Source organism: Pavona decussata, unplaced genomic scaffold, assembly GCF_977016875.1.
Source record: "Pavona decussata unplaced genomic scaffold, jaPavDecu1.1 SCAFFOLD_330, whole genome shotgun sequence".
In the NCBI taxonomy this organism is placed as follows: Eukaryota; Metazoa; Cnidaria; class Anthozoa; order Scleractinia; family Agariciidae; genus Pavona; species Pavona decussata.
In genome coordinates this window covers 387019-412500 of record NW_028145718.1, presented here as the reverse complement: position 1 = coordinate 412500, position 25482 = coordinate 387019, and the positions used below count along the sequence as shown (strand labels likewise).

Genomic DNA, 25482 nt, shown 5'->3' with positions numbered 1-25482 from the left:
ACACTGTCCTGGGATCGAATCATGTTTTCATCCAGTGAGTAATACAGGAGGCTGAAGAAAATAGTTAGACAACAAGAACGATGATTGATAACGATTTTAAAACATAAAGGCTTTGACAGCGCACCCAGTTTACATCTAACATTTCATGCAAAGAACAAATGCTCTTTACCTTTCTAGAATTGCTGGGTTTTGAGTGTTGGTCAGGGCATACATTAGCTTCCTCTTTTCTGATGGACCTTGCTCAGTCTGGAATCTGTGGAACACCTTGTTCCATGTACTTCCACTAGCCCTCTTAATACCAATCGAGTAAACAGCACTACGTAAGTTGGGTGGGATCCTAGAATTCACAGAAGGAAAAAAGGATGAAGGACGTAACAGGAATTCTAATTAAAATATTTATTCTAACCAGCTACACAGGCCTTATTCATGAAACAGGTAAACAATAGAATTATAACACTAACACTACACAGTGGTTTCAACAAAATGGCATGATAGCAAATCCGGATAAATATCAGGCTCTGGTGCTGGGAAACACGGCTTACGATTTCGATATAAAATGCGAAGAAAAGCCCATACCTGTTTCCAGTGAGATACAGCTACTAGGCGTAACATTAGATAATAAGCTGAAATTCGATTCTCATGTCGCATCTATTTGCCTATAGGTCGGAGGACAAGTTAATGCCTTAAATAGGCTTAAGAATGTTCTACCTTGCAAAACCAAGGAAGCACTGTATCGTGCCTTTATTTTACCGCATTTCGATTATTGTCGCCAGATATGGCACCATTGTGGAGCCAGGAACACCAAGAAATTGGAGAGAGTAAACGAACGGGCACTTAGACTTGTATATAAGGATAAGAATAACTCTTACGATAGACTGCTAAGTTGGATTGGTTTGCATAGCACACTAGAGGGACGTCGTATCCAGGACATGTTGATCACAATAAATAGTTGCTTCCAGGAGAGGGCACCGACCCCCATTGCAAACTTACTCAAAGTAAAGGACACAAAATACAACTTAAGGGGCACAAACATGCTCTCATTGCCCAAAGTAAGAAACACCAAGCATGGTCTTAGGTCTTTTCGTACTTCGCTGCAAAGACATGGTATGCGCTGCCGGACTCGATTCGCGCCATGGCCGGCACAAGGGAGTTTTTAAGAAGCATTTTAAAATTGTTATTATCGTGGTTAGCTTTTTAAATTGTAAATTTTAATTTGTAATTACACATGCATGTATTGATACATGAATGATTAGATTTCCTAGATATTTTAAATTTTCAAATTTTTAGATTTTAGATTGTTAGCTAATTTTTCTTTCTTTTTGTTTTTGTGATTTTATCTGTTTATTTGTGGGATTCCTGTAAAGTAGTTTTTAGCTAAGTGTAGTGCCACGTAAAATAAAGTTCCTAAGTTCCTAATTCTAATTAAAATATTCATTCCAGACAGCTACACAAGCCTTGTTCAGGTAAAGCCGGCGACACACTTGGCGATTTTATACGCCGATCTCGGCGAATTTGATCGCAAGCGATTTTCGCCACTGATTGATGCGGGCACACTTGTCGATTTTTTCGTCGATCGCGACGATGTGGCATTTCAAGCTTGTTCCCTGGCTCCATCTTACCACCGCTATCTACCATTTTGAAAAGTAATCTGATAAACTGGCCCATCCTTATTGATTGGCGATTCGCAGCGATGAGCGTGGAAAATCGCGGGAAGGGGCAAACTTGGCGAACGCCGGCGAATTGAATCGCCGATATCTGACATGCCAGATATCGGCAATTTTACCCGCCGATCGCCGCTATCAGCGTATAGTATCGCCAGGTGTGTCACCGGCTTAACTGGTACACAATAGAATTCTAATTAAATTATTCATTCCAGCCAGCTTCACAGGCCTTGTTCATGTAACAGGTCTATGGTAACCGAATGAGTGGTAGTAAAACATTTCAATATAATTCAAAAATTCATTCCAGCACGTGTTACATAACAGTCTGTGATACAACTGAATCACAGACAACCAAGTTATGGACCTATTTCCACCAACTCAGACGATTTATACCAAATTGATTAAAAAAGTAAAAGTAACTCACAGTTAAAGGATCTCAACGTGATTATCGTACTTTGTCATTCCCCTGTTATGTCATTTCACCAAATAAGGTCAAGAGAAAGCGCAAACTATAAGACCGTAATGCACTGTAATGTCCCGGTTTGACCGGTTTACAACAGACCGAATACGGACGAAGACATTTCACTGGCTTTCTGATTTGTTTACGTCATTCGCACGCGCCGAAACTGATGGACAGAGACATAAAGCCGAGTGTATTTCAACACTATTTCTAGAATAGAAAAGCTAAAATAACAAACATTTTTTGTAGTGGAAAAATAAATCTTCTTTTCGATAGTTTTAAATATGGTTTTACACATAATACGCGCGGACATTTTGCTCATTGCTCGTATTTTTCCTCGCTTCAAAATACTACGCTCCTTGCAAAATATCCGCGCATATTATACATTATGTAAAACCATCGAATAAGATATATGTATCGCATGGAATCGTATCGTATAGTTTCGTATCGTATCGTATCTTTTTTCAAGTGTGATGCAAACGTACCTAACGTTTCCGCGGCATTACTAGACTACACTACAAAACACGTTTAATCGCTCAGCCACCTGCAGACAACATTTATGGCATAATCACCAATGACAACAGTTGCTAAATCACAAAAAAAAAAAAAAAAAAAAAACAATGTATTGGTTTGACAACCTTCAATGTCATTGCAAGCAACAAACACATTCAACTGATTTCAAATGAATTTCACTTTCAGAACACAACTGCCGTCTTTGTTGTTGTTTTGGTTGATGCTATGGTTGTCGCCGTTGCTGTAGCTTTTCTTGCATCTTACAGGACAAAACAGGGGAGAATTTCAAGCTGCCTCACCCCACATCTTATTTCATACAAAGCAAAGAAGAGACACTTACGAATGGCTCGAATTTTCCAACCAGGCTTCAAATAATGTTAACAATTGGGATTCGAATCCTCTGCGCTCATTCTCTGGAACATCACTTTCGTAATTGGCAGCTAAATGAAACACAGCTGCTCGAAGGTATCTACCAGAGAAAGAAAAAACGTTTTACCATTTTACTAATGAGTACAGAACAAAAAGAAATGAAAAATGAAGAAATGCCACTCTTTGGCAAAAGAATCCATCCATAATGGACGGATATAGATATATTTTAGTCACTGGCTGAGCTAACTTGGACTGAATGTTAAGTTTTCAGGTCATTTAAATTAATCCAAACCATTACTTCTTCAAATGCGGATCGTGTTGTCCTTCCTCCCAGCCCAACTCAGTGGCAATGTCCTTCACCAGGTAATAGATGTATCTCTGAAGAAAACGAAACCAAAAATGGCGGAAAAGAAAAATTACTTGGCTGGCCGAGCGATAATAACAGCGTGTATGACTGACTTCAGTGACAACCAGGGTTTATTCCAGAGCGGGGCTTTGCAGGATTTCCGCAATTTGAAAAAAAATGCCGCTTAAGATTTACGTCGGCGCGGCAAATGAGGCGCACAAAATTGTGCCCAAGGATAAATCCTTATTTTCTGAAATAAAGCCGTAAATTTCGAAAACATCACTGACGATAAGATTGATCTGACCGCCGCTCCATACTTCGAAATTTATAGCCTCTTAGTGTTTCAATTGTCTTTCTCTTCTTCGTTTGTTTCTGTGTTCTTATTCTGCACTTTCTTGAGTTGCTTCTGAAAAGACTGTACAAAGAAATTCTTATATGTTTATTCTGGGGCCCCCCTTCTTGAAAAAGGGCCCGCTACAATAAGATGCAGAAGGGGGTCCAAAGAGCAGTCATTGGCCAATTTATAGAATAACCCATGTCAACTATATAATTTTGTAAAACTGTTATTTTTACACTTGACACTTTTCCCACGGAAAATTTCATTTTTTTTTCCAGTTCCGGGAAGCAGCTAAACAATTTGACAAAATGAAGATGTATAAGGAAGCAAAGGCATTTAGAGATTGAGGACACCACATAACAGCTTTAACAACCGAGTATGGTCTTAGACTTGTTCATATTTTAACTGCTGAGTATTACCTTATATTTTGTGTAATAATCTTTTGCACCATTGTTCACAGAGTCATAAACAGAAAACTGCGTTGCAAAATAAGCCAAATTGTTAAGCGCTGACATCCAAGGAACATATTCCTTTTCATTCTTCAAATATTTTGTGAGTTCCAAAGCCAACCCGTCCTCTAACATGTCGGCTCTGTAACAAAGACGAGAAAAAGCATCACTTTAATATTGAAACGGAGGCAGTGGTATGCCGGCAATGATGTCAACCATTTCATCTGGAAATTCAGAAGGTTTGTTGCTGAAGGCTGCCTTGTTCTCTACCCTGTCGTCTGTTTTCTTGGACAAATCATCTTTCTCACAGTTTTCAATCAAAGTGCGGCATAACAGTATGTACGTACCGGGACACATAGCATGCATGACTACATGCAGCAATCCAGCCCAGCAGAGCTTCAGATGAGTCACCTAAGACCCGAGTCCGAGTTATTCTTGGACGTATTTAAAAAACACACTAATGATCTTCGTTGTTGTGTTTGCTAGTTATCAATAAACTAAACAGAAGATAATTACCGTGCCAGGTTTAGTGCATCATCTAACAGGCCTGCACGGTCCGCAGCAGATAAGGCCTAAAGAAATTGAAATATCGTTAGCAAGTCTTATCATAGAGGTCAGTTCTAGGGCAAAACTATCCACAGAAAGAGACAGACAGCAAGCAGTCGTTACGAGTAGTGCGTGTGATACGTGAATTGAGCTAGACAAGAATGGACGGATAATGGCTGCTGATTGTATCAAATTCTATTGCATATCAGGCCGGTTATCAGTGGAGTGTCGAAAGTAATTTTGCGTTTGCTTTGCGAGTTTTGCTTTACTCGCTCTGTGATTGGTTAACAAAATTCGCGCTACTTTCTAACCAATTAGAACCAAGACCAAAAGCAATCATAACTAGCTCGTACGCGCTTTCCCGCGTTTGAAGACAATGCCATTCAATTTCTATTCAACTGTATTCGTTTGCAGGACAATTTCCACTAAGCACACACTGTAAAATGGGCCGTTACAATAGTAACACCAATAATTCAAAAAGACAAAAACAAAGAAACAAAAAAAACTCCAATTCGCGCAAATCTCGATTCCTCCATATCACGCGCTGTTTTCGGATTTGATATATGCCGCGCTTGGAATCTGTAGTTGCCAATATACAGAGTTTAATCGAGTGCATTCAACTTAACAATTAATGACAATCAAGGTTGTTTTGTCAAATTGAAAATGTTGCAAAAAAATTAAAAACGGTTTGCATTTTAATAATCGTGGTAGAAACTTTAAGTAATTATTTAATGCGTTTTTTTCCTCATTGATGTATCTACTGACAAGTAATTACCTGGTGATTTCTAAGAAGTTGATCTCGAAGTCTCTTCCAATTCTCCACATCATAGTCGACACGATAAAAGCCACTCTGCCCAGCATTCATTTTGATCCACGACTCGGGACTTGTCTCACGAGGCAAATCAACTAAAAAACAACATTCAAATATGTAACCGTCGATTTTTACCTTCTACAACTGCCAAGGTACTTTTGTTTGGAGGTTAGCGTATCCGAGCTACTATTTTGTGCACAATTGTTGCCAAAATTTATGACGACCACGTTAGCAAGACTAAGTAATTAAGGGTAGAACTAAATAGTGCACAGCACTAATAACCTTATGGCCCTCTGTCTGACCAATCAATCCTTTTGTATAATATTATGAAAGGTGTTTATAATAGTATAAACAAAATACTAATGTATGTTTAAGAAGTCAAATGTTTAAAGGAACACAAAATACTCCACATTTCTTGAGATAATGCATAAAACTGTGCTAAGAATGATTGTTTTGTGAGGTCACATGGCAAAACTATTTGACGTTTGTATAGCCTATCTTCCACCTTCTGTTAACCTGTTATACCTCGTACAAATAAAGGTTTTCCTCAACTGTGCATTTACACTAATATTAGTGCAAATACAAAACTTTCCATTTGAAACTTGAAGCGCAAGTCTTTAAATAATGCATGAATTTGGTACGCTACACCTCCCCTGAATGGTACATTTTGGTAAGAATACACCCCCTCCCCCCAAATAGCACAATACAACTCCCCTAAATGGTGATACACTCCTCCCTTGAATGGAGAAACACCCCTCCCCTGAACGGTGATACACCCCTCACTTGAATGGAGATACACCCCTCCCCTGAATGGTTATACACACCTCCCCTGAATGGTGATACACCCCTCCCCTGAATGGTGATACACCCCTCCCCTGAATGGAGATACACCCCTCCCTTGAATGGAGATACACCCCTCCCTTGAATGGAGAAACACCCCTCCCCTGAATGGTTACACACACCTCCCCTGAATGGTGATACGCACCTTCCCTGAATGGTTATACACACCTCCCCTGAATGGTGATACACACCTCCCCTGAATGGTGATACACACCTCCCCTGAATGGAGATACACCCCTCCCCTGAATGGAGATACACCCCTTCCCTGAATGGTGATACACCCCTCCCCTGAATGGAGATACACCCCTCCCCTGAATGGTTATACACACCTCCCCTGAATGGTGATACACACCTCCCCTGAATGGTGATACACACCTCCCCTGAATGGAGATACACCCCTTCCCTGAATGGTGATACACCCCTCCCCTGAAGGGAGATACACCCCTCCCTTGAATGGAGAAACACCCCTCCCCTGAATGGTTACACACACCTCCCCTGAATGGTGATACACACCTCCCCTGAATGGTTATACACACCTCCCCTGAATGGTGATACACACCTCCCCTGAATGGTGATACACACCTCCCCTGAATGGAGATACACCCCTCCCCTGAATGGAGATACACCCCTCCCTTGAATGGTGATACACCCCTCCCCTGAATGGAGATACACACCTCCCCTGAATGGAGATACACCCCTTCCCTGAATGGTGATACACCCCTCCCCTGAATGGAGATACACCCCTCCCCTGAATGGTTATACACACCTCCCCTGAATGGTGATACACACCTCCCCTGAATGGTGATACACACCTCCCCTGAATGGTGATACACACCTCCCCTGAATGGAGATACACCCCTCCCCTGAATGGAGATACACCCCTTCCCTGAATGGTGATACACCCCTCCCCTGAATGGAGATACACCCCTCCCTTGAATGGAGAAACACCCCTCTCCTGAATGGTTACACACACCTCCCCTGAATGGTGATACACACCTCCCCTGAATGGTTATACACACCTCCCCTGAATGGTGATACACACCTCCCCTGAATGGTGATACACACCTCCCCTGAATGGAGATACACCCCTCCCCTGAATGGAGATACACCCCTCCCTTGAATGGTGATACACCCCTCCCCTGAATGGAGATACACACCTCCCCTGAATGGAGATACACCCCTTCCCTGAATGGTGATACACCCCTCCCCTGAATGGAGATACACCCCTCCCCTGAATGGTTATACACACCTCCCCTGAATGGAGATACAGACCTCCCCTGAATGGAGATACACCCCCTCCCTGAATGGTGATACACCCCTCCCCTGAATGGAGATACACCCCTCCCCTGAATGGTTATACACACCTCCCCTGAATGGTAATACACCCCTCCCCTGAATGGAGATACACCCCTCCCCTGAATGGTAATACACCCCTCCCCTGAATGGTGATACCTCTCCCCAGAAGGGTATGTTTTGTCATTACACCAACAACGCAAATTTGCCAATAAACAAACAAATTCCATTGGCATGATATTCGGAAACAGATGACTCGCAAAATTTGATTTTATTTCAGAAAGGACTCAAAATCTGCGCCTTTTCTGTCGGTGCACACTGAGAGAAACTGGCTCAGTTAAAACTGTTTTGATGAATTTTGGAAGACGTTTTAGAATACGAGATTTACAACGTGCAAACCATGTTGAGTGCGTAACCTTTACATTGTCGCTTCGGTAAGAATTTCCGCTTTGAAGCAAATTCAGAGGAGCATTTATTGCTGCTTGCAGGACAGAAATAAAATGAATTTCAGTTTTAAAAAAACATCAGTGCATCACTCAAAAATAAAAACAAAATTAACTTGTGTATTGGATTATCCATAGTTAATTGAAGGCAATGGTTTACCGTTATAAAACCTGACAAACGTCTTTGTTTTATGTTTTTGTTTGCCTTTTTGGCCTTGACCCTGTACAAACAACAAAAGAATTTGGAACGTGTTGGAGCAACTGACCAATCGAAATGTTTTTGTTAAGATGTTCAACTGTGGTGTGAGCGTTAAAACAAAGGATTGTGCACGGTCGCGGCCCATCCAACATAGAACTGCAGCACCATTGTTTTCATGGCAAGGTTTCATAACCAGTCCCTCAAGTAACTATGGATTATCATACAAATATTTGTGTTTATACCACTGTCGCACTCGTTAGCTTGTAGTTTGTTAGCCAGTAATTCTCTGTCACACAGACTCATTTCAAAAGAATTCCAAAATGCACACTAATGGCACAGAAGGCCACTCGAAGTTTGCACAAATTTGCCTTTTGAAAGGCCATAAAACAGGAAAACAGAAAACAACACTTAAACTATTTTGATTCACCAACGTTCTCGTTGCCCCTGAGTTTTACTGTGGCCTTTGAAAAAGACTGTGAGACGACATAGCCCGGGGGAAGCACATACACTCGATTCCAAAAACGTTGACACCTAAAAAGCATAAACCGTGAATGATGAGACCCAGTGGCTTTATGGGTATAAGTGTACTAAATTTATTTGCATAATATTCTATTCTCGTGCGACGGCCGATGACCAAAATTAGTTGCACGTGGTGAATGACGGAAACTGTCCAAGCTTTCCTTAAAGTGTCCAAGTTGGCCAACAAGGACCAATTTGAGTGACATACAATTCGCGATTTGCCTAAGTTCAAAACAGGCAACGAACTTAATAAGCAGTATTTGGTATAAAAATATTCGGAAGAATTAAGTCAGCACTATTTTTTATTGCAAAGAACGAGAATGGTAAATTATTGATTATGGAAATGAGGTTAATTTTTGAACCAGCTACCCATAAATCTGTTGGGTCTCATTGTTCACGGTTTATGCTTTTCAGGTGTAAATGTTTTTGCAATCGAGTGTATATGTATGTGCGGCGCAAAAGGGTATGGTGGTTTAGACGTTTTTGTCTGAAAAACGGAATAGATTTTAACCATTTTGGCCTGAAAGTCTGAAACTGGGAGAGCTTCTAAAGATCAGGTCTGAGGGTAAGGGTAAGAATTTTAGAGGCCAGGTTTGAAAAGTGTACTGGAAAATTACATATTTTTTGTTTAAAATAATAGGGACTCAGGGTTGGAGAACCCGGTCGCACACCCCTGCCAAAAATTCTGAGGAGTACCCCCCAGGGGAGGACAGTGACAGATGCACATGTAATCTTTATTGTTATGATCATCATGGGAAGAGTTCAAGACCTTACCTGCTTGCTCTCTTTCCTCAATCATTTCCACGTATCTCGTATCAGAATCCTGTGTCACGAAGGTCAGAGGGATTATCCAAGAGAAGCTGTAAGCATTGAAAAAGAGTTTAAATGCAGCTGGCTGCAGCGGCAAAGAGCCCTCCCTTTATTACACTGTAGCTAAAAAGGACTCAAAACAGAAAGAAACTCCTCTTCTACTTGTTTTTTTAATTTCCTTCTTTCTTTCTTTCTTTTTTTTTTTTTTTGTCCTTTAAAATTGTTTTTGTTTTGTTTTTTTGTTTGTTTGTTTTCACCTAGGCTTTATATTATTGCATGATATGTATATTTGTGATGGTTTCTTTGTGCTACAAGTACACAGTCAATAACAGAACACACAAAAGAAATCCATGACCAAGTTGACATATTTAATTGATTTACACTGTATGAATTTGCCTGTTTGTACTTGACCATTTCTTATTACCAGAATTGTCGGGACTCTGCAACCGTGGATGCTAAATACGTCTGGCTGCTATTCAGCACAACTAAAACATCTTTATATGAACTTGACAAATATTCACCATAAAACCAAGTTGATGACTTACTGAGAATTTGATGAAGATTGGGAACCAGGGTGGATAAGAAAGTGCTGCTGCTTTGCACGAACCGCTTGTCTTATTGGATAATCATAATCTCTTGTTATCTTCACAACAGGAAAACCCATTTGACTGGTCCAAGTATCCATCATTCTTTTGACGTCAGTTCCTTTTCCAACACCCTGAAATCAGATTAGAGTCAACATAATGTGGGCAACATACATATTCACGTGGTTCTAAATGACCATATGGACTCACAAAACAGTAACAATTAATTTTAATTAGTGAGATTACTGCTTTCAGTTTTCATGCACTTTTGAAAGCTGATGCTTAATTTTTAGAAGTCAATAAATACACTGAACCTCACTAGATAAGTAATTTAAGATGTGCTGTCAATGCTCGCATGCATCAAAATTTGGTGCTAGCTTTTAACAACTACAAAATCATGTACAAAAACATCCATGTTGGATTTTGCCTTGACTTATACCTTATCCCTATTCAAAAAATTGGTAGATCCTGACCTTAAATGTAGCGCACACAGTTCTCACTAATGGAAATGTGCTGAACAGAAGATATTACAATAACATACAGACTCTGAACTTCGACCCCAACTAACAAATTGCATGTTTTACTGCTGTCAATCATAGTGATGGTGACAACCGACTGACCACAAAAATACAGAATTGGCAAAGTGGATCGGACTCCGCCGATCATAGAGCACAAACATGACCTCTTGACCCCGTTGAGCCAAACATTTTGTTTTCTATGAGGTCTGCTGCAGTGATTGATGGTATTGAAAAGCCTTACAGTTAGTTGAATTACTTCAGAGTTGGTGCAGTAAATGACTAGTACACAGTACCTTTTCCCTTTCCTCTTCCTCTGTGAGACAAGACCAAAGATCATTTGTTTCAGCATTACCAAAGCTGTACTTATTGAGGTAATGTTGCAATCCCTTGAAGAAAACACCTTTGCCAAGAACATCCTCCAGCATCCGTATTATAGAAGCACCCTTAAAAATAATATTTATCAAGAGGGTGAGTTGAAAACTCAACATATACACAAAAATACTTGCTGTTGCTACATTTTTGCATACATGCCAAAGAAGAATCTCTGTCACCCAGAGAATCACAAGACTTCATTCTTGCATAAAAGCACATCTTGTTGTACATTAGACACGAGCTTAAAGCCAACAGGGCACCATTCAATGCATCAAACATTACCATTTGATCATATTTACATGTTAATTTATGCAGTAGAAATATTTATTATTATTATTATTATTATTATTATTATTATTATTATTATTATTATTATTATTATTATTATTATTATTATTATTATTATTATTATTATATGACAGCAGAAGGGGTGCGTGGAATAAGGCCCTAAGTGACTTTTGATGTGAGGTCAAATTCTCCTTTTGTTCCACAAGTGAATACAAGGAAATTTGGAAGGAGAATCTAGCAAATTATCAGAAGTCACTTTGGGCTTTTTTCCAGGCACCCCTTCAGTTTTAAAACACGTATGGATATCATACTACATGTATATACAAGCCAAGCCTGGGGCGTCGAGCGTAACCAAGAGGCTCACATGGGAAAAGACCTATTCTAAAATTATGTGCGAATAACAACATTTTAAAGTGTACAAAGTGAAAATATCTAGTATCTAAAAACTAATATACCGGTACACATAATCCTTTTTAGTGTAAATATTGTTAAAACTATAAAATAAAGCTGAAAAATCTGATTGCCTACCTTATCATATGAGATGGTATCAAACAAAGAATTAATCTGTGCTGGATCTTTCACTTCGGCCATGATGGGGTGTGAATTACTGAGTTGATCAAGAGCCATGGATGCTTGAAACTTATCAAGATAAAACTGGTCAAACATTTTCCACTCTGGCTTTGTGTGATTTACACCAACATTTTCCATAAAACTGGCAAATCCTTCATTCAGCCAGAGATCGTTCCACCATTCCATTGTGACTAAATTACCAAACCACTGTAAATTGAAAAAGTGTTTTAAAAAATTAAAGGACATTGACAGGACTTAATACCATAAAATACTTATAATGAAATAAAATTAAACATGAGTTTTGTACACAATGTAAGTGGAGTATAAATTACAGTTTTTTTCATGCTCACTTATTTGCTAATTTTATGCTCAGAAATCTTAATATGAACATAGCAATAAAATATTTTTATCTGAACTTAGGCAAACATATTTTTTAAGCATTTTTGTGTGTAGAAATACACAGTTGAAGCTTTTTGGCAAGACTAGCATTATAATGCACTTGTCATCGGTTTCCCTGAAGACAAATGTGGGGACTTTGCATCTCAAAAAGTGGGAGAAGATTGGGAACAAGTTATCTTTTTCAAAACAAGACAAAAAAACTGAGAAGGCATGTGTCAAAATTCACTGCTTTTTGTGCATGAAATAGACCATCCATCGAATATTTGTACACGGAACATGTTTGGAAGTATAAGCATGTTTAAAATTACCCTGTGTGTATATATTGTTAAGACAATACTGGCCTTCCCACAGAAATGACATCTGAGTAACGACTGCAGAAATACCGTACATACTAATGATGTAACTACCACCGAGATCAAATCCCCACAGGTGGAGATATACAAGGAATTTGACCCCCCTCCCTCCTCTCCCCCCACTCCCAGCTGCTACCATGTAAGAAACTTAGTTGCATATTTAATTTTTGAGCAAAATGTTCATAAACAAGAAATAGCTTGTTGACAGTTTTTCTTGAAAACACATGCACCCTACAGAGATACCAGCACTCAACTGATTTCTGTTGTGTGCGAAACTAAACCAAGTCAAACAAAGTGTTGATATCTCCTTTATGTACGTCACTTGCGTTTTCTGGAAAAGTAATTTAAGCTCTTTCTTGCCTATTTAGCATTTTTCTCAAATACTAAATACGCAAGTAAGTTTCTTACAGTGTATGTGATGACCAGTCTCTGTGTCAAATTTTGATTGAAGGTAAAAAAGGCATTTATTCTAGTCTTGCTGCAAAATCCTTCAACTGCAGAGTACCAATTGTTTTAAAAAGGCATTAAAAAGGAGGCAGTATTTTGGAATTTGAAGCATCCAAGTCATTGCCTGTGTTCTGCAAGAAAACTCTCCATAACTCTCCCAAGGAAAGTTTTAGGGTTTGGCCCCTCCCCCCTCCCACCAAAAAGCTCTTTAAATTCCAATTAAGCTTTATGCTGCTTTTCTTTGGAAATATTATTTTAGATTTTCAAACTCCCCTTACGCTTGGATTTCCAATGATCTTCCTTGGGGGAGGGAGGGATATTTACTGGAATCACACAATATCCTAACAAATCACTTATTAATAACTGAATAGTAAACCTGGTGGGCCAGTTCATGGGCTACAACCACTGCAACCCATTGTTTGTTGCTGTGCGACGACTTCCTAGCATCATAGAGGATTGAGGTCAAGCGAAATGTAATTAGACCCCAGTTTTCCATGGCTCCAGTGGCAAAGTCAGGTATGGCTATAAGGTCTGCATACAATACCATAACAGTAAGATCACAGCTTTAAACTCATTCATTTTAGTACATTCTTTTATCAACTACTTTTAGGGTTTATAAAATTAATCAAACTAATTTATGTAACAATTTATTTTTGTTTTCGTTATATTTTAGTATGCACATATATAATTTATACTATAGCAGAACTGTTGCGGCTCCACGCAATGTGCATGTAGATTATGCAACCTAAAACTCTGTGACTCACAAGTGATGAACAAGTAAGGGCCTCTACTGTAATGATGAAATTGAAAAAGATGTTTTTATAGAAAACAGAAACATCCAAATTGTTTTTTATGTACGTTAAAAAGTTGGGGAGAACACTATAATGGCGTGGAGAAAAAAGCTGTAGGGGGTAAAAAGGAAAAAGGCCAGGAATGTTTCACTTTGGCTCCACAAAATCACCTGATCATGACATCATGTGACGGAATTACATCACATTTTCCTTCTTTGATGCACCCTATGAAATAGATACCTCTGCTCTTTGGTAATTTGTGAAAAATTGCAAAAACAAAGCAGCTAAATTTAGCATAAAGTCAACATAAGAGTGCTAAGATGATCTAAAATTTAATAGTTACCAAAATTAAGTTTAACTTTGTATATTTGAAAAACAAGAAAATTCAAATGTCTGAGAAAACCAGCCTGTCAAAACACTTCTGCCATTATGGTAACATCAAACTTAATGAATATTAATTAGGTAAAATAAATTGTTCCAAAAGACATTTCAGGTAAAGTTGCAAAGTTTGGTGGCTTTTCTTTGCACAGTGCCTCCTTATCTAGGGTGAACAGTATCTAAAAGGCTCCTATGCATCAACAGATTTGCCAAACATTGCCATATATACAACCTTGGTTTGAACAACTGGGTAATTAGGATATCCTCACAATCTAGAGCAACATTATCAACAATTTGTCGTTTTTGTGTAAGATCTGCAGTTTTAACTTGCACAAAAGGTGTTTACTTAGCCGAAAGCAAAGCACAAGACACCAAGTGCAGAGTGCAAGATGCAAGCAGCCAGATCTGTTTTCCCCAAAACAACCTGTAAATTATTATTATTTTATTTTAAGCTTATTTTCATTTTGTTTATTTGGACCTAAACACACAGGTTAATATGCCTTTGAACAAACTAAAAAGTTAGTGAAATTAGATCTTGTTGTTTCTCTCTAAAAATACCCATGATCACATCAGATCATATTATGCTGGCTAGGGCCAGCATAGCACTTGGAGGTCTTTTATTTAGGGCTTGATCACTGTCTTTAATATTTTATGTTCATCCTTTAGACAATAAAATTATTTATTGACCTTTCTTGTTTAGTGCTAGCTTTTAAAACGTAAGTCAAACTAAAACTTTAATTTTGATTAAACAGGGCTGAAATATTTCAATAGATCCCAACAGGCCATCAGTTACCAAGTAATGTATTAAAAGATGAAAAGATGCAGGGTCCTAAAGATACAAAGGAAGGGTTGATGGGGATGCCACACCCACTATGTGGGGTTAAAAACTAGATACACATCATTCTACATCTAATATGTCCCCTGGCCCTCCAACAGGGAACTACATCACCTAACAGGTCTCCCCTTCCCCTCCTTTCATAAAATTCTGGATCTGCCCCTGAGATGGCTAATGTCCGATGTTGGTAAATGCTTTTGAGTGTGTGTAGTCTGTCTTGACATAACCATACAAGATTTACTCTAGAAAAAGACAGTATAAGTGTGTCATGTTTCAACATCCTGAAAGGAAAGTATCTTCTTCAGACTCTGGTGACTAGTTTTGATGACTAAGGAAACATCACTCGCTGCGTAGTAAATATTCTGAGCTTGACTGCTCTTGGGGGAAAGGATTAAAGGACTGGTGTGCAACAAAACAAGTACTTCAAACAAACAACAATAATTTTTTGCATTACTTATACTCCATAAATTCTCATTGTACACCAGATGAAACAAAAGGAACACTTAGAACTACTAGTTTTAACTATATTGAGCTTAGTAGCGAAGGTTTTAAGCCCTGTTTAATCTACAAAAATTGCATTGTTAATCAAAGAAGAGAAACACAGGTTAGTTATTAGGCAATACATGTACTTGCACTAATAAAAATTAATAAACATTTTATGTTTTATTTCTTTTTAATTTATTGAGCATTAGTTTCACTGAACAAAAAAAGAGAATATTAAAAACTTACACTGGTGAGATTTATATGTTGTTTAACAAAAAAAGAACTCATTATTAAGTTATGATTTATTTCAAACATACGGTACGTGGACATTAGCATTACATTCTAAGATTTGTTCAAAATAACAAAATGAAAACTGTGGGTTTTTTTTTTTAATTGCAGGCAAATCATAACTGTTATGGCATTGTGCAGATGTGAACATGAAAACAACAAACAACAGGCAGCAGTGGTTATTAGCTAACTGGATTCAATATCATGCATGACCAATAAAATAACAAATAAAATATAAACAAGAAACACATATCCAAAGTAATATCAATAAAGCATGACACCAAGATACTAACGCTTAGAAGCACAAGAAACACACATGTACAGCACCACATTTTCTCTCATATAATTTTACTTGAGATTCTTCAATGAATAGCCCCCATGAACGTCCCCAAAAAGGAAATTATAATAAAGACATTCATTCATCTGGAACAATCAGGTGTAAACTCCAACACAAGTGAGCAGTTTTTCATAAACGTAGCAATAATTATTAAACCGAAAGTAAAGGAAGAGTAGGCAGACAATTGGGTTCAAATTGCAATAATTAACTGACAAGACCAGCTGTTTGCCTCCAGTTTTGTCATAATTCCCCACATGTATGGCCAGCAGTTTCAGTTCCAAAATTACCAGCCAAAAATGAACGCCACATTGTCACTAATTAAAAGCCTGTCTGTGAATAAATGCCCCCAGCTCTGATGCAGCAAGCTTGTCATAAACAAGCTTGGCCCTCAATCTAAGTAATATGGTACTGTACATGCACATTACCAACAACAAAATTCAAAAGTACAACACATGAATGCCATTTAACAAAGAGTAAGAACTAAGCAAAAGCCAGCACCAAAAGAAAGAATTTGGCAACAACTGCAGTACCATCCAGTAATTCCCAAACATCTTGGTTTCTTTTTTGTACACAAACCTGATGAGCGAGTTCATGTGCCACAACAATGGCAACCCACTGTTTGTTAGAGTCAGATGATTTTTCCTCATCATACAACAGCGAGGTCAAGCGATAAGTGATCAAACCCCAGTTCTCCATGGCCCCAGCAGCAAAGTCCGGAATGGCTATGAGATCTATTACACATGAGGTCAACATTTTAATTACACTGTAACAAAACTTCATTCACTGAACCATAATTTGCTTGCCCCTGGTTCCTAACTATTTTGTGGTTAAGTTATTTTGTCTGTTACCCAGTTCATTATTCACTAACATGACAACATCAGCGTGGGAAATAACGGGTCGGTGACAACAGGAATTGTCCAGCTATATTTCTCAAATGTCTGACTAAATCGTACGATGTCTGTGCAAAACAATTACTTGGAATTTGCTACAAAAACTGTCTTGTTAAATACAACTGCAGTTGTATTAGCTAAAATGTAACGTCATATTTCTCTATCTTTAGTTTTACTGCAAAATGCTATCTCAGCGAAATGTTAATGCATTTTTCAGATCACCGTATAGTCGATTGCAAACCCAGGTTCAAAACATCATGTCTGCCAATAATTGGCTCAACAACCTTTCAAGTTAAATGTTTCAGTTAGTGGCCATTTGGCAACCAACTCTTTTGTTTTAGTCGCCACAATATATTAATAATTATTAAAAACTGAATCATCGTACAATGCAATTCGAGGGATTTGATTGGCTTAGCGGCCATGGTATATGAGCCATTATACCATGGCCGAGAAATGGCGGCCATTAAAATTGTCTTCTGGTTGTTCTTGCACAGCGAAATCTGTAAGATCTAGCAATATTTCTTGATTGTTTTTAATAAAACAATTATTCCACTTGCGCTTGTTGGATATGAGATGATTATAGCCAACTCGGCGCAACGCGCCTCGTTGGCTATGTTTTATTTCATATCCAACGCGCGCTCATGGAATAATTGTTAATTATTAGTTAATAATAATTAGTAATATTTTTTAATAATAATAGTAATTAATATTAATAATTATAGTAATATTTAACATTTAATATTAGTAATAATTATACCTTTTTGAAATGCTGAATTTGGCGTTATAGCTCCCCTGAGAAACAATCTGGCTTACAACAATTCAGTCAATAATATTTTGCGCCTCTTTTATCGCAAAATGAAGTATCATATCACTTTGTGTCTCTATGATGAACACGACATGTATATCCTTGAAATTATAAGCTATTCATTCTTAACAAGAAGAGCTACACCAAATGTAATTTAAATTAATTATTCAAAGTTTTATTCGAGATTCAACAGGCCTTCTTATTGTGTTTGGCATCGTGAAAGACTACAAATTTGCAAACAAAAGCTTTTTGATTCTATTAAAACTGCTAAAAGTCTGAGTGCAGCTGGTGAGTAACAACTGATGGGTATAAACCATGTGCACTTGAAATTGAGTCCGTGGATTTTACATAAATCATAAATAAACAATTTTCTCACAAGGGTTTTGTCTGTAAATAGTATCATCCTTTCATTTAAATTAAACAACACATTTCGTTTTGTAGGTGGTTTCATTTTACATCCACGCATATTATAAACATTCGTTGTGAACCACAATCAGTTGGAGACTTTGCCAGTTTTTTATGTGCCAGGCTATCAACCCATCACAAAATGACCAAATATTCTAGGTCACATCATCTGTCCGGTAGCTACGCATACACTTTTCTTCTCGTCGTTCAGACAAACAACCAATTCCAAGAATAGATTGCATGATCGCTGTCCAAGAGAGAGGGCAAAGCTCATCACATGCTAGGCTAGTCCAGTTATGGCCCCTCGGCTGTCACGCCATGAGTTGCGTGACAGCGGAGGGGCCATGACCGGACTAGTCCTTGGCAACCAAACATTTTATCAGTCAAGCAGAATGAAGATGTTCACTCGGTGCATTTTGCTGCTGTTGTGAGTTTAGTTATTTAGCCTAGTTTTAAACAGGAAGATCTGAAATATTCAATGTAAGATCTATTCACCCCTAGGTAATACTTTAAACTTCATCTTTAAAGTCCAGACGATTTGACAACTTTTTTCTTTTCATCCGATAATTCCTTGGTCACCAAATTGGCGACTCTCGTTCAAAGGCCGGTCGCCAGTAATGAACTTTTAGTCGCCATGGCACCCAACGTAATGGCAGTTTGGAGGGTTGCTCAGACAAGTGAAAACCCCACTTGGCAAATGCGGTGCCACATTTGCAATAATTATGTAAAAATAAAGAAGGATGCATGCCCTGATAAGCAAGAAAAAATTATTTCCAGTTCTTCTGCAGCATCAACAAATTAAAATAATAATAATAATAATAATAATAATAAAACACTAAAACTATTATAAATAAAAGTATTCTTTAGCATGTAATAAACTAACACTCAAAATGTTGGTAGTTTGCCACATCAAAATTGATTATAACAGGAAATTCTGTTTATTCTATTACATGTATATACAATCATCTACACACTGTATATCTATCCTGGAATGCTGTCATTCCAAATTCTAATAATTTTCATGTAATTATGATTGTACAGTATATTGATTACTGTAACTTACAGCTACTGTTAATTTCTGAGGGCCTGGCTGCAGTTGTACATAACTATTGATTTACACTGTAGGTCACTAATAAACAGCAACTAAGCATACTTCAACTGCCAAACTGTTTCTACAACGAAGAATCATTATGATGTTTTTGCAGAAAAGCCACAACGATACACTGTTGTAAGTATAATGACAGTAACAGGAAATTTATCTTTAGTTAAAAGTTGATAAGAACGTATTAGTTGGCTCCATACCTTGCTTTGGAAGTGGGTAGTCAACCTGAAAAATGTCTTCATAATACTGCAACACTTTTACAGCAACAAAGAGAGCAAAACTTCCTTGATTAACCTGTGCCGGTGGGGCCCAGACACGTACCTAGCAAACATTGACAGAGGGAACAAACTCTACTAAGCACATGCACATTAGGTCATGGTAAATTTCATCTGAGGTAGAGCAACTATTTACCCTGTAATACTATTAGTCTTAGGCACTATTATGTATGTATTGCACAATAGAATTTTTAATAGAGAATGGCACAAATGAAAGTACATGTTCACATTAGTCATAAATTCTTCAAAACAACTACAAGCTGTGAGGGTTTTTGTTGAGAGCGGAGGCCAGACATGATGTACAGTAAAACTGATTTACACTTACCTTAACACCTCTTGGAGTTTGGCCTTCTATGCTTTCATAGTCACAGACAACAAATGCCACTAGATATGTACTCATCTTCACACTCTTTTGAAAGTGATCTATACAAAGGTCATCTGCATCACCACACTTCTAGAAACAAAAAGACAACAATCAAAATATTTAAATTAAAAGTTGTGCTACTAATTTCTTAACTTGACATTTGACGGAAGTTTCTAAATAAAGACCAAAGAAGAAGGAAGAAAACACAAAAATAATGTATTAATTCAAGTGGGAAGCCCACAAAGAAATAGTTTCTTGAAATACCATGTAATAAAAGCAAACATAAATTAATTTCATTTATGATTGATGTCGACAGGTAAATTGTAACAGGTTCAGGAAAAGTACAGTACTATAATTGCGAACATATTAAACACGTGAGTTACCTTGCGAAGTTTCATTACACTAGATTGACCCTATACATGTACATGTAAATTATTTGCTATATCCCAGTGTAACAAGAGTTAAGTTACAACAATAAGAACTGAAATCATGACTCGTATCACAAAAAAATGTTTAATCCATGGAATTCAAGACTCCTGCCTGTGCTCGCTACATTTCATGTTTGGTGGTTTCAAACCTTTTGACGATTTTTTCTCCTTAGAACAGCAAAATAACTTATAATGTTGTCAAAGATGTTACTCTATTTTTCACCTTCTACCCCCCTTGGAAATTCAACTTCTAACCCTTTTCTTTTTCACCTCTCATAGGTGTCATGGATTCCTTTCCATTACTAGCCCCCCCCCCCCCTCCCAACCAGTGATCTCCTCACCAATGGGTACTTAATGTCCAGAACCACATACTTAAACCCAGAAACCAAACATATAAGTTGGATTGGAATTCAAGACTTATAGTTAACAGAAATCTGTGTTTGTAATTCAATATCATTATTTGTCAGAAGCAGTGGTTTTCTTTTCATCCCTGCACCTGGTGTCTTCAGATAAAGATACAATAAAAAAAATGGTATGTAACCTGCTGGATGAAACTGATTGGAAGAAGTACACAAAATGTGTGTGTACAATTAATAATAGACCAAAGAATGTCTACAGTTGTACATGTACATCATACACTTGTGTGCAAGCAGTCTTGTTTCTCAATGTTTCCCATTATTTCTTTGTGTTTGTAGGTACCACACAAGTCTTGCCTTGGTAACTTTATTCAATAGACGTTCCTGGGGTATTAACATTTGTATGTTCCTCCAATGTTAAACATGTCTTCTTTGCATTAATTTTCTCCATATGTATGTTGTAAGTTTTGTCTAATCAACGTTTCTCTGTATGTTAGCACATTCATACAGTATTAATCTTGTATTCTTGATGTTTTTCCAGTCCATTTTCACATTGGTTTAGTGTCCTCTCAGTGTGTCAATTGTATAGTACTTACATTATTTTCTCTAACGACATGTTACTTTGTTCTCAATATTAGTCCTTAGTATTGTCTCAGTGTTTCTCTGTATGTTCATACTTTTGTTAGGTATTAGCCAGATTGCCTTCTTGGCATTTCTCCATGGGTAAGTACGTTCCTAAGGTACAAAAAGCTTGCTTCATTTTTCTCTGTACTAACCCTTATCTCCTTGTCACTTGTAAAACCTAGGTTGCAAACTAATAATTATTATTTTAAGCATTTCACTTATGGCTTTGAAGTTTTTAAACTGTTGTGCAGTGGATATTCAACGACTTTCAAGGACCAAACTTTATTTCATCAAATGTCAAAATCAAAAGGCCTTGAAACTGTAATGCAAACAAAGTAGAAACTCGCTTCAGGAGATCCAGCAGAACTACTTTACCGGTCTGGAAAAGGGCTTTACCTGTTGCCCAGAAAACTAGCAAGAACACTGCTTCACCACACTCAGCACTTAAGAACTTCCTCAATAGGACAGTCCTACATGTGCTCAGTGCAATCGCATACTACATACAAGTGCAATTTTATTTAACAACCAAGTACTGTACTATATCACATGTATGAAGTGTTCTTACCTCTGTGTGATGCACTGGCATATTTGCTAAGGCTACATGGTGTTTCTCTCGTGTTATAACAATGGTGAAATTAGCTTTCATGTTAGGCTCATCAAAACAAGGAAATGCATTTCTGGCATCCGTTGGTTCAAAATGAGTAGTGGCAAGATATCTGAGAAGCAAACCACAAAAGGTAATAAGATACTCACACTCTCTAACATTAATATAAATAATTATTTACACCAGAAATTTAAACAATGTATCTTAATTAATTTTCCAATATTAACCAAAATCCAAATCATCAGATAAATAATCCCCACAAAAAAATTAAGATGAACTACGCTGTACAACTGTATACAATAATAACCACAGGAAAAGCAGCAGTGCACACGTGCATCATGCATACAAACATATCTTGAGCATAAAAATTATTTGAATTTCATTTAAATTGATTATTAACTGCCCTTGCAAGTTTGATCAGTCTGTCGGATTTCACCTACATGTACACTGCATAGGGTTATTGTTTGTCCTGTCGTCATACTTCCTTTTTTGGTAAAACAGGGGGGGCGGGGAGAGGTCAGAAAGACATAAGCATTTGATCCATTTTTTTCTGGATCCCACAGTGCACCCAAGGTTTTTTTACCCAGGTTGGTACGCATTTGACAAATAATCCTCCACAAAGTCGTTAAATTCCCACACTCCCCACAACTCCCCCACCCCCCCCCCTCCCAACCCCCACCCTGGCATTGATAGCTGTATTATTTTGGGATAGATTATCTTTCGTATTGTCAGCCATGGACGGATTTCTATTTTGTTTTAAAATAATTTACATATTAAGTTTTACCTTAATTTGAATATTTTATTTAACCCATTGCAGCCCACGTGTTTTTGACATTTTCACAAATTAGCATATTGTTAACCCATTGCAGCCCACGTGTTTTTGCCATTTTCACAAATTAGCATATTGTTAATAATTAACCCAATGTGCAGTAAAAATTGACAACTTACTGGGTCAAAGAACCAGCACTCCTTTGGTCTAGAATAGCTAGAATTTCTAATTGTCGAATAAAATACCCTACCTGCGAATTAAAGATTACCCAAAAAACAAAGCTGAAGGTAAAAATTTCGAAAATTTGATGAAATTTGATCCTCGCGTCACATGGCAGTAATTTGATCCGCTCTCGAGGAGACGTGTTTGTTTACGCAAGATTAGGCAGTTACCACGTTTCATCAATGAAAATAGACAGAAAAACAGGCAATAAAGCTTTCCTAATTAAAACATTTATTCAAATAAGTCTTTGTATAGGTCTTAGAAGAAAACGCGTATAATTTTTGCCGCAAGGCGACCGACTCGCAAGCGATTTGAAGCAATTGCGAGTCAATTTTGAAGCGAATTTATCGACCCGTGCGGAGCACGTTTTTCAAAACTTTTGCGAAAACTGTTCGGAATACGAAGAATCGATCAATTAGAATAGTATTTCAGTACAAATCCACAATCAAACCTGTAATTCTTTGTGAGTTGTATTGCGAGAAACGCTCTAACATCACCAAGAAAGTCCATGGCGAAAATAATGATTTGAGATGTCCGCCAGCTCGTCGCCTCGGTAAAACTACAAATTTTCCTCGAAGCATAATTTCTTCGCCGTTAATGCTTGGATTTCCGCTGTTGAAACTGTCGAGTATTCCTTAGAAGTTCCTCTTTCGATTTACCGTTTCGAAAAGGTGTGTTTTCCTTCGGAAAATGCGAAATTGGCGTCTTGAATATTTAAGCGTAAAGCGCGTGGCCCGCCATTATCGATGAAATCTGATATTTTCGGAAGACAAAAACCCTTTTGTGTCTAGACCCCCCTAAGACCTAAAAATATATGCGCAGACGATAGATTCTGATTGGTCAGTCTTTTCTAAAGACAATTAGAACAATAGAGGACAAAATTATCCCTTCTAGGGGAGGCAGGAACCTAGCGCGGACGTGCGAATGGTTTTGGGCGCCTCGGCCGTTAATGGGTTAACCTTTATAATTTATAATAACGTGCAAGTACACAATAATACATCGAACACAACAACTCTTCATAGTTTTCCAACTGGGATGCCATTAATTTAGAATTTTCTTTCTTGGCATTTCTTTGGCGACAAGGCAAAAAAATGTCAATTATGTAAGAAGTCAACTGACGCGGAACCACTTTGCTACATGAATAATTACTTGTAGAAATATCCTTGCAAACTTCCTAAATTGTTTTATCGTAATGAAAATTGATTTTATACCGTAAGAAAGGACGAAACACACAAGAACACAAAGCTTAGAAATTAAGACAGTGAGCCTTTATAATAATCCCCGAAATAAATTTAAATTCACATCGCTGGCGAAACCCCGCCAAACCACTGGCTAAACAGGCAAGAAGAAACGCGAAACAGACTTCCCTGTTCATGACCCTGTGTTTAAATGTTATTCTAACTAACTTATTTACCATAAAAAACAATAAGGTAAAAGAAAAATGTAATGTTATATGATAAGAAATATATTCTAACTCTCTTAATGAAAGTATAAACTTCGTAAAACTCTTTGAAACGAGAAGATCAAGACTCCGACGCCGATCATGACAACATCGATCAAATGTCTTAATAAAGTTCATTTTTCTCTGGAAACAGCTTTCCGTATGAATTTCATTGTGTAAGGTACCATACTCACCTTTTTTCTCCAGATGGTGAGTAATACGTACTCAAGTAGAATCCAGAAAGTCCTCGACTCAACACCGAGTTGAACTCGATGACCAGAAAATAATATTCCCCACTCACAAGCAATGAATCAAGCGTTATAACAAACATTTCCCTTTGTGGTATGTGAGAGATGCTGTGGATGTCTAACTCGGTCACAGTGCTTTTGTCGTTAAGATCTGGTATATGCGCTACTTTCACGCTAGTTTCGTGTATTTTGTCGCCAATATGAAGTGTGATATTTCTGGAATTTTCGTTGCAGTACAGAAGGACATCAACTTTCCCCGAGAAATTAAACGTTGTCAGATTAGGATGTAAATGAACGAGATATTCGATCGGTGTTAGATGTCTTGGAAGTCTCAGGTCGGAAATTTCTTCCCTCCTTTGTCCTTTAATGGTTGCCGAAGCATCTCTAGCCAGTTCAAAGTCTTGACGAAATTTTTTCTTGTTTTTGTTTACAGTTTCATACGAGGAAGAAGGGCGAGCGAAGACGGCGAGAAGCAAGACTGAAAGCAATAACAAAGTTGTTACCACGCCATAAATGAAGGCCTTTCTGCAAACCATTTCTCTCAGTTTAAACGTCAGGTTTGCGGCACGAAATCTTTTCTTTCTGTGGCGCTTCTGCTCTGGGAGAAGTGAAATAATGACGTGGTCTTCTAATTCTTCACTCGAGGAGTCAGATCCCTCGAGACCTGATTCCATTTATACCGGAATGGTCATTAGCATGAAAAATAAGTT

At 37.8% G+C, this 25482-nt stretch overlaps 1 protein-coding gene and 1 long non-coding RNA gene across 6 annotated transcripts in view; one reads left to right on the top strand and one right to left on the bottom strand.

The window, feature by feature from the left end:
• LOC146453431 (aminopeptidase A-like) overlaps positions 1-25482 on the bottom strand; it is a 33089-nt gene extending 7607 nt beyond the window's left edge. The window contains exons 1-16 of one of the 5 annotated variants that reach the window (XM_085096658.1): positions 24719-25482; positions 22054-22204; positions 20042-20170; positions 19642-19762; positions 16816-16970; positions 11887-12135; positions 10992-11141; positions 10142-10314; positions 9561-9646; positions 5457-5587; positions 4652-4707; positions 4106-4277; positions 3302-3381; positions 2975-3103; positions 170-337; positions 1-51 (exon numbers count right to left, since the gene is read on the bottom strand). The exon at positions 1-51 is cut by the window's left edge and continues 90 nt beyond it. In XM_085096658.1, coding sequence (XP_084952784.1) covers positions 1-51; positions 170-337; positions 2975-3103; positions 3302-3381; positions 4106-4277; positions 4652-4707; positions 5457-5587; positions 9561-9646; positions 10142-10314; positions 10992-11141; positions 11887-12135; positions 16816-16970; positions 19642-19762; positions 20042-20170; positions 22054-22204; positions 24719-25446 — 2729 coding nt within the window. In that variant the 5' untranslated portion in view covers positions 25447-25482. Of the gene's footprint in view, positions 52-169; positions 338-2974; positions 3104-3301; positions 3382-4105; positions 4278-4651; positions 4708-5456; positions 5588-9560; positions 9647-10141; positions 10315-10991; positions 11142-11886; positions 12136-13503; positions 13659-16815; positions 16971-19641; positions 19763-20041; positions 20171-22053; positions 22205-23534; positions 23857-24718 lie in introns of those variants that run through there. The other 4 variants (XM_085096655.1, XM_085096656.1, XM_085096657.1 and 1 more) reach the window with 4 other exon arrangements.
• On the top strand, positions 13683-16805 carry LOC146453432 (uncharacterized). The gene is made up of 2 exons (XR_014859499.1): positions 13683-15646; positions 15677-16805. It is a non-coding gene; the product is annotated as an uncharacterized LOC146453432 (long non-coding RNA).